The sequence below is a fragment of the Bufo bufo genome, chromosome 2, assembly GCF_905171765.1.
Source record: "Bufo bufo chromosome 2, aBufBuf1.1, whole genome shotgun sequence".
NCBI classification, from domain to species: Eukaryota; Metazoa; Chordata; class Amphibia; order Anura; family Bufonidae; genus Bufo; species Bufo bufo.
This window is the reverse complement of record NC_053390.1, coordinates 472,599,843-472,612,787: the sequence shown is the minus strand read 5'-3', so window position 1 is coordinate 472,612,787 and position 12,945 is coordinate 472,599,843. Positions and strand designations below refer to the sequence as shown.

General features: G+C 45.3%; 1 protein-coding gene across 2 annotated transcripts in view; it reads right to left on the bottom strand.

Moving 5' to 3' along the window:
• Positions 1-12,945, bottom strand: part of KDM4B (lysine demethylase 4B) — a 179,790-nt gene that overhangs the window by 54,623 nt on the left and 112,222 nt on the right. For both annotated transcript variants that reach the window (XM_040417739.1, XM_040417740.1), the window contains exons 13-16: positions 7,525-7,703; positions 7,184-7,370; positions 1,887-1,963; positions 1,109-1,164 (exon numbers count right to left, since the gene is read on the bottom strand). In XM_040417739.1, coding sequence (XP_040273673.1) covers positions 1,109-1,164; positions 1,887-1,963; positions 7,184-7,370; positions 7,525-7,703 — 499 coding nt within the window. The remainder of the gene's footprint in view (positions 1-1,108; positions 1,165-1,886; positions 1,964-7,183; positions 7,371-7,524; positions 7,704-12,945) is intronic.

The following is a 12,945-nucleotide window of genomic DNA, read 5'->3' as shown; positions in this document are numbered from 1 at the left end:
GCCGGCGGGAGCTGCAGAGAGCGCAGCGGCCATAAGATAAAATACACTCCTTCAGTGCCAAGATTGCCGCCGATGCGGCCATAGTCTGAGCTGCAGGCAGGTATCAGTGGAATCACCAGCCCTCCCCAGAAAGGCCCCCTCCCAACGGGAAAAAATGCCCCCAGCCGGTCCTTCTCTAGCTCACCTCCGGTCACAGAGCGCCAGACAGACGACATGAAGGGGTGGGGGGAGAGGGGGAAAGGAGGGAGATTGAAGCAGGCAATACTTATCTGCACAGCATGCTCCCTCGATGTCCAGACCAGCAGGGATTCACCTCTTCAGATGTCTGACTCCAATCAAGGAGAGCAGTGCTCTGGTGGAGGGTAGGCAGCAGGTGTCCCAGCAGCTGGTGGGATGCCAGAGCTAACATGTCGAGTCTGGATCCACTTTTCTTCTGTGGGGGAATGGGAGGTAGCCAGGAACCTTCAGAAGACCGTGGCAGACCCTCCACAGGGGCCAGGAAAGCGCAATGCTGACCTGCGTCCCCATCTGAAACCAGAAAAAAATAACAAACAGGAGAAGAATAAATGTCAACCTCCTTGAACGGACACTAAGCAAAGACTGAAGTTCTCCTGGAGGTGCCTGGGGGTATAGCCCGAGGAGGAGGAGCTTCTTTTTTTGCATAGTGTCCCTCCTAGTAATATCTCTAAGCTATACCCATGGTCTGTGTCCCCCAATGGAATGAACGAGAAACAATATTTAGCATTTAATTTTCAATGATATACAGTAGTACTGCCAAAATGAAAAAGAAAAAAACTGACCAAATTTCTACGTAAAATTATTTTCTATGAATAATGTATAAAAAAAAAATTAACTTTCTGATGGAAGTGTACCTTTAACCATGTGAAATGGCTGGTGGAGATTTAGTAAACTAAAGGCTATCAAAACCAAATAAACTTAAGATTAACTAAAGGTAGAGATGTCACTAGAATAATATGGAATCCAGCACCTCTGTAGCAAAAGTCATGTTCTTTATTGATAGTCATTAAAACAGATGACAGCATATAGAGATGTAGCTAGAGATGCAGCTAGAGATGCATTAAGGGTTTACTTGAAAATTTAAACCTACCTTCCGTCTGTGATAGATTTTAGAGCGCCTCCTCGAAGATTACATAAACTGCAATCCTGCAGACAAGAAAGTAAAATGGAGTAGGAAATCTACATTAGTCTATCATGGCAAAGATGAATGCTGCCCTCTGCATCTGCCACTCAAATGAACAGAGGACTGGAAGAAAACATGGCAGCCTAGGCTAAACTGAAAGGGAGTGGTTTGAACTAGGAAATTAAAGGGAACCTGTCATGTGGATATTTGATTATAATCTAACTAATTATATACAATCATTAACTACTAAAAAGTGCCTTAGATGTATTCACTTTCTGGTGTGACAGATGGTTACCTCATAATATACACACAAAGATGCCACATGTCTCATGCTAATGAGCTGATTTGAGTCCAGTGATGTCAGTGAGTCCAGTTTTTTTTATTTTTATTCAGAGCTATAGCCACTCCCCTGGTCACCTGCTGCTGATTCATATGGAAAAAACTGTAAATCAGCAGCAGGTAGGCGGGGAAGGTCAGGAGCTCATGAATATTCAGCTTTTTAATACAAGATGTTGGCAGATTGACTGGGTCAATTAAAGAAAGTGACCCAGCATTTTGCTAAGAGAATCAGTCACTTCTTTATATTGCCCTTAGTTAGGACACCATAAAACTGGTGACAGGTTCCCTTTAAATAAGGATACATAGAGAAAAACAGTGGTGATGTACATATAGCCTGTAGGGGTGTTGTTAGACTGGAGGTTTGTGGAGAAATATGGTTTTAACAGTTAGCAAGAGCATTACTCACAGCATTCCAAGCACAAGCTGAGCAACGTGAGCAGATCCAATTCTCCTTTACTAAATCTGGATGAATTCCATAACAGCCTACATAAAAAAAATATACCAAGTAGTATAGTAGATGTTCAGGTTAAAGAGACGAATGCCTTACTTAACACCCATAGAAAAGGGAAAACCAACATTCAGTCAATTAAAATCTCAAAATTACAGTCATTACAAAAACAGTTTCATGAAAGTGTGCTGACGGGCAGATTTTAACAATGGAATGACCGCCCAATGTCTTGACAGTTGGCAGTGCAGGTCCTGAGTCTGCAGTGACATCTTTTTGGATCTCTGCAAAAATGCGCAAACAATCCAGCAGGATTCTCAGATCTGGGGAACCAGAGGACAGAGCTGGTGCAAAAGAAAAAGATGACTGTAAATGTCCCCCAGGAGTCTATATATACACTGCTAAATTGCTGTGAAGTACAAACATACCTTTACATTTTCAGTAATGAAAAGGACCAAACTGTTTTAAAAGGATAACTGTCACACTTAGACCCTAATTTCAATTTTCATATATGTAGTTACTAATAACATGATATTCCAGAATCAGTTACTATAAGGGTCCATTCACACGTCCGTTTTTTCTTTTCTGATCTGTTCCGTTTTTTCAGGAACAGATCTGGACCCATTCATTTTCAATGGGTCCTGGAAAAAATCGGACAGCACAATGTGTGCTGTCAGTTTCCGTTGTTCCGTTCCACATGTCCGAAAAAATATAAAACATGTCCTATTCTTTTCCGCAAAAATCGGATCCTGGACCAATACAAAGTCAATGGATCCGCAAAAAACGGAAGACATTCGTATGTCATTACGTATGTCATCCGTTTTATGCGGATTCCGTTCCTGGAAATTAGGCTTCCTCCCCAGTATTAAATGTGATCAGTGCGGCCCCCCTCCCTCTATATTCATTGGTGGCCAGTGCGGCAGTGCGGATTCCCAGTAAGTTTTCTACAGATCAGATTTTTCACTTCGTGAAAAACTCAGATCCGACAGTATATTCTAACACAGAGGCGTTCCCATGGTGATGGGGACGCTTCTAGTTAGAATATACTGAGAACGGTGTACATGACAGCCCCCTGCTGCCTGGCAGCACCTGATCTCTTACAGGGGGCTGTGATCTGCACAATTAACCCCTCAGGTGCTGCGCCTGAGGGGTTAATTGTGCATATCATAGCCCCCTATAAGAGATCAGGGGCTGCCAGGCAGCAGGGGGCAGACCCCCCTCCCTCCCCAGTATTAAATGTGCCCAGTGCGGCCTCACCTCTCCCCTCCCCCCCATCATTGGTGGCCAGTGCGGATTCCCAGTATTAATAAATGTGCGCAGTGCAGCCTCACCTCTCCCCCCCCATCATTGGTGGCCAGTGCGGATTCCCAGTATTAATAAATGTGCCCAGTGCGGCCTCACCTCTCCCCCCCCCCCCCCTATCATTGGTGGCCAGTGCGGATTCCCAGTATTAATAAATGTGCCCAGTGCGGCCTCAACCCCCCCCCCCCCCCATCATTGGTGGCCAGTGCGGATTCCCAGTATTAATAAATGTGCCCAGTGCGGCCTCACCTCTCTCCCCCCCCCCCCTTCCCCCATCATTGGTGGCCAGTGCGGATTCCCAGTATTAATAAATGTGCCCAGTGCGGCCTCACCCCCCCCCCCCCCTCCCCCATCATTGGTGGCCAGTGCGGATTCCCAGTATTAATAAATGTGCCCAGTGCGGCCTCACCTCTCCCCCCCCCCTTCCTCCATCATTGGTGGCCAGTGCGGATTCCCAGTATTAATAAATGTGCCCAGTGCGGCCTCACCTCTCCCCCCCCCCCTTCCCCCATCATTGGTGGCCAGTGCGGATTCCCAGTATTAATAAATGTGCCCAGTGCGGCCTCACCTCTCCCCCCCCCCCCTTCCCCCATCATTGGTGGCCAGTGCGGATTCCCAGTATTAATAAATGTGCCCAGTGCGGCCTCACCTCTCCCCCCCCCCCCCATCATTGGTGGCAGCGGAGAGTTCCGATCGGAGTCCCAGTTTAATCGCTGGGGCTCCGATCGGTTACCATGGCAGCCAAGACGCTATTGCAGTCTTGGCTGCCATGGTTACTTAGCAATAAATACAAGCATTATACTTACCTGCGACTGCGAGCTGCGATGTGTGTCCGGCCGGGAGCTCCTCCTACTGGTAAGTGACAGGTCTGTGCTAAAAGCAATGCGCCACACAGACCTTTCACTTACCAGTAGGAGGAGCTCCCGGCCGGACACACATCGCAGCTCGCAGTCGCAGGTAAGTATAATGCTTGTATTTATTGCTAAGTAACCATGGCAGCCAAGACTGCAATAGCGTCTTGGCTGCCATGGTAACCGATCGGAGCCCCAGCGATTTAAACTGGGACTCCGATCGGAACTCTCCGCTGCCACCAATGATGGGGGGAGGTGAGGCCGCACTGGGCACATTTATTAATACTGGGAATCCGCACTGGCCACCAATGATGGGGGGGGGGGGGAAGAGGTGAGGCCGCACTGGTCACATCCGCACTGGCCACCAATGAATATAGAGGGGGGGGGGGGGGGCTGCACTAGTCACATTTAATACAGGGGAGGGAGGGGGTCTGCCCCCTCCTGCCTGGCAGCACCTGATCTCTCACAGGGGGCTATGATTCGCACAATAATTGTGCGGATCACAGCCCCCTGTAAGAGATCGGGTGCTGCCAGGCAGCAGGGGGCAGTCATGTACACAGTTCTCAGTATATTCTAACTAGAAGCGTCCCCATCACCATGGGAACGCCTCTGTGTTAGAATATACTGTCGGATTTGAGTTTTCACATGTTTCCGTTTTTTGCGGATCCGCAAAAAACGGATGACATACGGAAACATTTTCAGGAACAACGGATCCGCAAAAAAACGGACTGAAAATCGGGATGTAGAAAAATACTGACGTGTGAATGTAGCCTTAGACTGACTTACCCCATATTTAATAAGATTCAGCCCTTAGCAACCAGTCTGCATAAAACTGCAATCTCACTATTCAGTTAAGATGGCAGCCACTGCCCTCACCCTGAGGCTAATCCCGCCTGCCCTCACTAGCCAGTAACAATAGCCCCCTAAAAGTGTCAGTAACCAGAGCTCTCTCCCCTAAAGGGTTAATCTCCTGCAGCACAAAGGGGTCCTCTTGCCACATGTTGCTTTCATTTATACACTGAGCAGATGGCAGATCTCCCTTCCCTGGTCTGCGCTGCTTCCACTCTGCATTCTCCAGCTCTGCTGAGTGAGGGATCGTCTGCCAAGCGCAGGGACAGGGAGAAGTGCACACAGCCCAGGCACTGTTATCAGCTGCTGGGGAGGACCTGGCTTTAATTATTTACTTACAGTCCCTGGCTGTCAGTAATCTGACCTTGCACGCAGCGTCCTCCATGCCTAGCAACCCTATTTTAAGCACAGGTAAAAGTAGGCAGTACAGGGAACAAAACTGTGGAATTAAGGGGTAATCGAAAACACAGTGAAAAGTTGAAATAGGGCCACCAAGGTGATATTAATCCCCACAATCCAATACGCCCCAAAAAAATAAAAAATACGACAGTTATCCTTTAAATGAATAGTGTTCTGGGTATGTGGCTGCAGGAGGAGGGGCGCTTCTGCAATGGAGTTACAATTTTGTTCGATATTATATACTAGTTGACATTCTGGAATGTCAACTGGAATGTCAACCGGAATCTAAAAACATATCCTTATTTCAGCCATTAAAAAGTGGTGGACTAAACTCACAAAGCAAAAATTAAAGAAAATGGGGAGCAATCCTGATAGGGTATACATAATTATTATAGTCTTTAATATGGTTAGCTTAATTAGCTTTACCAACGATATCACGTGTATTGTCTGTTGTGTGGCAGGCGAGCACTGCGACTGCAGTACACACTACTCTTATGTGTTTTATAAACTGTCAGGATTGCCATAGCACCCTGTTATTACAGCTATGCACCATACAGCCCCTCCGATATGTTTCCCCAAATTATCAGCACCCTCAGGCTGAGATGAAATATGTGCTGTTTTGTAATTGAGAATGTGTAAGTTTTCCCCAGACCTGTAACTTTTGATTTTGCACTAAAGGTACTTTTAGGCGGATGGTTGGGACAATTATCAGACAGAAGGGTCTTTCCCAATAACTGCCCTGTGCAAACACTCAATCATTGGATAGAACCATCTTTGAGGTGGACACGGAAATCCTTTCCTGGCAGCAGATCGTCCTGTGTAAAGAGCGATCTGTTGCCCAGAAACAATGATTCTGTATGGGGACGAGCAATAGCAGGCGTGACTGCTCATCTCCATACAGAGATTGTTACAAGTAAATGCAGATTTCACTTCCTCTCATAGGCAGGCAATGGTTTTTTCCCCCAAACATTGGCTGCTGGGTCGGCCTGTGTAAATGGAGCCTTTACTTTTGTCTAAACCTCCCCTGCAGCGAGAGGAGACAACATGTCCCACTTCCTCCAAGAGTCTGTGCCAGAGGTCACATGGCCATATATCCCCATTGCATGAACGCAAACGTGAGCTCTGTCATGATCCAAAGAGCAGTGAGGCTGGGGGAAGCGTGACAAGTCTCCTCTTACTGGACAAGAGGCTGAGACAGAGCTCCGTTATGTTCCCGATAATTGCATGCTCATCACAGGAGGTGAAAGCTGCTCCATTCAGCAATCAAGAGTGTTTGTTTCTCCCCACACAAACAATGCATAGACTATCTGCTGCCAGAAGCACTGGTTTAGGTGCCTCATTCAGTGATCCTTTCACCCAATGAACAAGCATGTGCTCGTTCATCAGGTGAATGGTGGCTAATTTACACAGGACATTTAATGGAAAGCAGGGTTCCCAATAATGTAAAGGCACTCATTCCCAATAACTGCCCCATGTAAAAGGGGCGTCAGGGCCAGAATCTCCGGACCTGGCATATGGCAAACACTGCCGGTGCCCACCGGATCCCATTGTCTGCAATGGGGTCCTTCGGCTTTCCGGCATGAATACTGGACAAAATAAAGCAGCATGTGGCAGTATTTCTTCCTTTTTATGCCAGATGGAGGTTCCTGCCAGAACCTCTGCCACGGATGTGCTTTAGTTAGATATATTCAAAGAATTTTCCCTGTCCAGAATACCCCTTTTAGGCCTTTTTAGACCTGTTCATCTGTATTAATCAAGATCAATATTTCTCTTGCAAGTGAACAAGGTTTTCATGCACTTGGAGAGATGAAAGGACATATGCTGTAATATAAGGGACAAATAAAAAAAAAAACTCACTGGCATGGACTTGCACACAGCACTTCACACATGACAGCAATGGACTAGAACCATCTTCTCCAATGTATGTGCTCACTGGCATTGGATCCATGTTGCTCTCACTGGGTGTAAAACACATCTCTGGTATAATAGGCTTTGTTTTCTGTCCTCGTTTAGGACCGACTGACTCAGACAGCTGAGAAATATCCTGTGAAACATTTCTGCATCATTAGAAACTCCATTAAAAGTAGCAAAATATAGGATGATAATTCAAAGTTTGATAGGGAGCAGGATGATACAGGGGGTAGACACAGGTAAGATGAATGAAGGGGTCATCACTAGAAATAACAGAATGACAGTACCTGTTGGCAAGGATAAAAAAGGGAACACACGGCACAGTATGGCTCTACCAGGGCAGCTACAGCATTGAATTTCCTCTCCGCGAGAAAGTTTGGTGGCTTGTTCTTCCATAAGTGTGACAAAAGGTTAGGGAGCGTTTCAGAGTCACCAGCTTCATCCTCACCAGAGAATGGAATAGAATCTGCAAGAGGTGCAATAATTAGAATTTACATAGAACTGTAAAATTTTCCTGTGGATGGTCCTGTCCAACGGAAAAAAAAAACTGTCATCCCCTCAAGGATAAGTTCACACTTGGGGTTTGTGATCCATTTTCACTGTGTTTTTGAGAATCTTTTATGGAGAAAATGAAAATCTCATGTCATCTATTCTACGTGGGCTCCTTCGACTAATTACTGTAGCTTTGTACACTAAAATGTGATTCTTGTATTATCAGCAAATTATATTGCTGTACATGAAAAAGTATCGAACCCAGAACTCATCAATGATGCATTCACCCAATGAACAACCATTTGCTTGTTCATCAGAAGATGAACAACAACAAGACAATTATCCAGTGAATGCTGTGGCCTCTTCCTAGGCCAGTGATGCCACGATCATCAGCCACATGGCCTAGGCACAGTTCAGTCCCATTCTAGTAATGTGCTGCATAACAAGCACAGCCGCTATAAACTGTTACAGTGCCTGGAAAGCTAAAAGGAGGCTGGGGCACTTACTGGAGCGGCCTCTTCAAACAGCTGACCGACCGATATTGATAACACACAGAGCCCACACCGCTCTATAGACGGAAATATGAAAAATTTGGGCTGCATTCAGATCAGTGTTTAGCTTTCCATTCTTCTGATTGATCCGTCAGAAGAAAAATTAAAAAAAATTAAGATATTTTAACCATCAGTTATGCTCAGCATCAGTTTGTACTAAAAAAAAAACAGATTTTTTGTACAAACTGGTAACTTTTTTAGCTTCAGTTATGATCAGTTTGCATCATTTTGTGTTACTTGTGTTAAAAATCAGTTATTTTTAATGGGAGAAAACATTACAATAAAGGACAGTCAAAAATAACTGATCTCTGACAGAAGCCATACAAACTGATCATAACGGATGCTCAAAATAACGGATCTGTTTTGTTCTTCTGACAGATCTGAAGAACAGAAAGGTAAATGGTGATGTGAACTCAGCCTTATGGGTGTGAGAACACGGGGGGGGGGGGGGGGGGGGGAAATCAAGGCTGAAACTGGGAGATTTATTTTTTCAATTTCATCCCACAAAGAATTTTTTCTAAATGGGGTCACTTCTAGGGAGTTTCCACTGTACGGGTACCTCAGTGTCTCTTCAAATGCAACGCTGCTTGAAGACCATTCCGGCAAAACCTGCCCTCCAAAAACCATATGGTGCACCTTCCATTTTGAACCCTGCACATACAGTTGCAAGAAAAAGTATGTGAACCCTTTGGAATGATATGGATTTCTGCACAAATTGGTCATAAAATGTGATCTGATCTTCATCTAAGTCACAACAATAGACAATCACAGTCTGCTTAAGCTAATAACACACAAATAATTAAATGTTACCATGTTTTTATTGAACACACCATGTAAACATTCACAGTGCAGGTGGAAAAAGTATGTGAACCCTAGGATTTAATAACTGGTTGAACCTCCTTTGGTAGCAATAACTTTAACCAAACGTTTCCTGTAGTTGCAGATCAGACGTGCACAACGGTCAGGAGTAATTCTTGACCATTCCTCTTTACAGAACTGTTTCACTTCAGCAATATTCTTGGGATGTCTGGTGTGAATCGCTTTGAGGTCATGCCACTGCATCTCAATCGGGTTAAGGTCAGGACTCTAACTGGGCCACTCCAGAAGGCGTATTTTCTTCTGTTTAAGCCATTCTGTTGTTGATTTACTTCTATGCTTTGGGTCATTGTCCTGTTGCAACACCCATCTTCAGTTGAGCTTCAGCTGGTGGACAGATGGCCTTAAGTTCTCCTGCAAGATGTCTTGAAAAACTTAGGAATTCATTTTTCCTTCGATGATAGCAATCCATCCAGGCCCTGACGCAGCAATACAGCCCCAAACCATGATGCCCCCACATCCATACTTCACAGTTGGGATGAGGTTTTGATGTTGGTGTGCTGTGCCTCTTTTTCTCCACACAGTGTTGTGTGTTTCTTCCAAACAACTCAACTTTGGTTTCATCTGTCCACAGAATATTTTGCCAGTACTGCTGTGGAACATCCAGGTGCTCTTGTGCAAACTGTAAACGTGCAGCAATGTTTTTTTTGGACAGCAGTGGCTTCCTCTGAGGTAGCCTTCCATGAAATCCATTCTCGTTTAGTGTTTTACTTATCGTAGATTCGCTAACAGGGATGTTAGCATATGCCAGAGACTTTTGTAAGTCTTTAGTCTTCACCTCACTGAGCAGTCTGCACTGTGCTCTTGCAGTCATCTTTACAGGACTGCCACTCCTAGGGAGAGTAGCAGTAGTGCTGAACGTTCTCCATTTATAGACAATTTGTCTTACTGTGGACTGATGAACAGCAAGGCTTTTGGAGATCCTTTTATAACGCTTTCCAGCTTTATACAAGTCAACAATTCTTAATCGTAGGTCTTCTGAGAGCTCTTTTGTGCGAGGAATCATTCACATCAGGCAATGCTTCTTGTGAAAAGCAAACCCAGAACTGGCGTGTGTTTTTTATAGGGCAGGGCAGCTGTAACCAACACCTCCAATCTCATTGATTGGACTCCAGTTGGCTGACACCTCACTCCAATTAGCTCTGGGAGATGTCATTAGTCTAGGGGTTCACATACTTTTTCCACCTGCACTTTGAATGTTTACATGGTGTGTTCAATAAAAACATGGTAACATTTAATTCTTTGTGTGTTATTAGTTTAACCAGACTGTGATTGTCTATTGTTGTGACTTAGATGAAGATCAGATCACATTTTATGACCAATTTGTGCAGAAATCCATATCATTCCAAAGGGTTCACATACTTTTTCTTGCAACTGTATGTGCAAGGTTCAAAAGGGAAGGTGCACCATATGGTTTTTGGAGGGCAGGTTTTGCCGGAATGGTCTTCAAGCTGCGTTGCATTTAAAGAGACACTGAGGTACCCGTACAGTGGAAACTCCCTAGAAGTGACCCCATTTAGGAAACGACATCACTCAAGGAATTTATGGAGGAGTGTACTGACTGCTTTGACCCCATAGGCCTTTCAGAGAATTTACACTGGGTTGTGAAAATGAAAAAAAAAATTTCATCCTATAAAATGTTGCATAAGCCCCAAATTTTTTTCCATTTTCACAAGGGAAATAGGAAAAAAAAATGCACCCGACAGTTTGTTACCCACTGAAAACGGCAACACCCATAAGTGCTCGTATACCGTTGTATGGGCACACAGCAGGGCCCAGAAGGGAAGGAACATCATGTGGCTTTTGGACAGCAGATTTCACTGGAAAAAGTTTTAGGCGCCTTGTGGCATTTGAAGACACCCTGAGGTACTGCTACAGAGGAAATCCCCAAGAAGTGAACCCAATTTGAACACTACACCCTACAAGGAATCTTTCAAAGGGGAGTAAGGAAGCATTTTGACTTCAAATGTTTTTCCCCCGAAACTAATGTACAATGGAAGGTACTTACATTTTTCCCCAGATATGCCATTTTATTGCCCACAATTTTATTCCCAATTTGTGCCACTCTGAAAAGTCATCTCTCTAGTTCTGTGTTTGCAATTTGTAGAACTACTCTACTTGTGGCTCTTAATTGGATATACAATAGGGCTCAGGAGTAAAAAACTAAAACAAAAAACCACCATGAGCATTTGAGGCCTAATTTGGTGATTTACACAGCATTGGCTGACAAATGCTGAGACTCTGAAATACACTGCTCAAAAAAATAAAGGGAACACAAAAATAACACATCCTAGATCTGAATTAATTATTCTTCTGAAATAGTTTGTGCTTTACATAGTTGAATGTGCTGACAACAAAATCACACAAAAATAAAAAAATGGAAATCAAATTTTTCAACCCATGGAGGTCTGGTTTTGGAGTCACACTCAAAATTAAAGTGGAAAAACACACTACAGGCTGATCCAACTTTGATGTAATGTCCTTAAAACAAGTCAAAATCAGGCTCAGTAGTGTGTGTGGCCTCCACATGCCTGTATGACCTCCCTACAACGCCTGTGCATGCTCCTGATGAGGTGGCGGACGGTCTCCTGAGGGATCTCCTCCCAGACCTGGACTAAATCATCTGCCAACTCCTGGACAGTCTGTGGTGCAACATGATGTTGGTGGATAGAGCGAGACATGATGTCCCAGATGTGCTCAATTGGATTCAGGTCTGGGGAACGGGCGGGCCAGTCCATATCATCAATGCCTTCGTCTTGCAGGAACTGCTGACACACTCCAGCCACATGAGGTCTAGCATTGTCTTGCATTAGGAGGAACTCAGGGCCAACCGCACCAGCATATGGTCTCACAAGGGGTCTGAGGATCTCATCTCGGTACCTAATGGCAGTCAGGCTACCTCTGGCGAGCACATGGAGGGCTGTGCGGCCCTCCAAATAAATGCCACCCCACACCATTACTGACCCAATGCCAAACCGGTCATGCTGGAGGATGTTGCAGGCAGCAGAACGTTCTCCACGGCGTCTCAAGACTCTTTCACGTCTGTCACATGTGCTCAGTGTGAACCTGCTTTCATCTGTGAAGAGCACAGGGCGCCAGTGGCGAATTTGCCAATCTTGGTGTTCTCTGGCAAATGCCAAACGTCCTGCACGGTGTTGGGCTGTAAGCACAACCCCCACCTGTGGACGTCGGGCCCTCATATCACCCTCATGGAGTCTGTTTCTGACCGTTTGAGCAGACACATGCACATTTGTGGCCTGCTGGAGGTCATTTTGCAGGGCTCTGGCAGTGCTCCTCCTGTTCCTCCTTGCACAAAGGCGGAGGTAGCGGTCCTGCTGCTGGGTTGTTGCCCTCCTACGGCCTCCTCCACGTCTCCTGATGTACTGGCCTGTCTCCTGGTAGCACCTCCATGCTCTGGACACTACGCTGACAGACACAGCAAACCTTCTTGCCACAGCTCACATTGATGTGCCATCCTGGATAAGCTGCACTACCTGAGCCACTTGTGTGGGTTGTAGACTCCGTCTCATGCTACCACTAGAGTGAAAGCACCGCCAGCATTCAAAAGTGACCAAAACATCAGCCAGGAAGCATAGGAACTGAGAAGTGGTCTGTGGTCATCACCTGCAGAACCACTCCTTTATTGGGGGTGTCTTGCTAATTGCCTATAATTTCCACCTGTTGTCTATCCCATTTGCACAACAGCATGTGAAATTGATTGTCACTCAGTGTTGCTTCCTAAGTGGACAGTTTGATTTCACAGAAGTGTGATTGACTTGGAGTTACATT